A 1050-nucleotide genomic window follows, 5' to 3' on the forward strand; every position below is an offset into this window, starting at 1 on the left:
AGACTGGAGCCTGGTGTTGCCATCCGGTTTCACCAGTCCTCAGTCAAATCGTCCAACCCATGCTAGCATGGAAAGCGGACGTTAAACGATGATGATGATGATATATATATATATATATATATATATATATATATATATCATTATGCAGCATCTTTGGTTGATTGAAACTTTCTGGATGGAACTGGTAGATGGAAACTGAAAGAAGTGTGTGTGTGTGTGTGTGTGTGTGTGTGTGCGCACACGCGCTTGTTTGTTTGCTTCCACTATGTCTGAATAAATGTCAAAATGGTCACAACTAGAACATCTTTCATCACAGGTCTGCTGAATCAAGGCTTAGCAACTGCAACTATAGACACTAATACAAACTGCTATAGTATACTTTAGATAATGTGTCACAACAACAGCATACAACAAGAAAGCATCAACCGTCCATCAACACTTACTATTTTCTCCAGAATTTCTTGAATGAGGCCATCATGGCTTGATTTGAATCGGAGGAAGTTGATACATGCACTGCTGATCACAATAAGCCTTTTTGGACCTAGTAAAATAGAATCATATCCATGTGTTTGGGATGTATACATATACACATTATTGTCGTTTTGCTTAGACATTGCAATACTAATAACCTGATGTTAGAACTCAATCTACAAATGCTTCAGAACAAAGCATCTGTCCAGTATAGAGCAGTAATAAGAAATATTGGAGTGACAAAGGAATAAACAATTATGTTTCTGCTGTAAGTTGCAATGCACTCATAGCTGAGTGCTTGCTTGAAGCTCTGATGAAGCTATTACAGTGTTTTACATGTTAGATAGACATGTAGGAAATGCCCTATTTGAAATTCTACAGATAGAGAAATGAAAGAATACAAATTTATACATTTGGATGAAGCATTTATATTTAGTCAGAAACCTGGAGCAGTAGAGACAGATGGTGTGAAGGAAGGAAGAACAAATCAGTTTTTTACAGAAAAATGAAAAAGAAGGAGAGTCACACACAGACACAGACACACACACACACGTTAAAAACATAATAAATGCACAAACT

The 1050-nt window shown here is 36.6% G+C and overlaps 1 protein-coding gene across 1 annotated transcript in view; it reads right to left on the reverse strand.

Annotated features, from left to right (window-relative positions):
* The window catches only part of LOC106877232 (kinetochore protein Nuf2-B), a 24377-nt gene extending 23763 nt beyond the window's left edge, over positions 1-614 (reverse strand). Inside the window, exon 1 of the mRNA XM_014926094.2 lies at positions 444-614. Within this exon, the coding sequence (XP_014781580.2) occupies positions 444-614 (171 nt within the window). The remainder of the gene's footprint in view (positions 1-443) is intronic.
* Positions 615-1050: the final 436 nt, after the last annotated feature.

The sequence above is a fragment of the Octopus bimaculoides genome, chromosome 29 (assembly GCF_001194135.2).
Source record: "Octopus bimaculoides isolate UCB-OBI-ISO-001 chromosome 29, ASM119413v2, whole genome shotgun sequence".
NCBI classification, from domain to species: domain Eukaryota; kingdom Metazoa; phylum Mollusca; class Cephalopoda; order Octopoda; family Octopodidae; genus Octopus; species Octopus bimaculoides.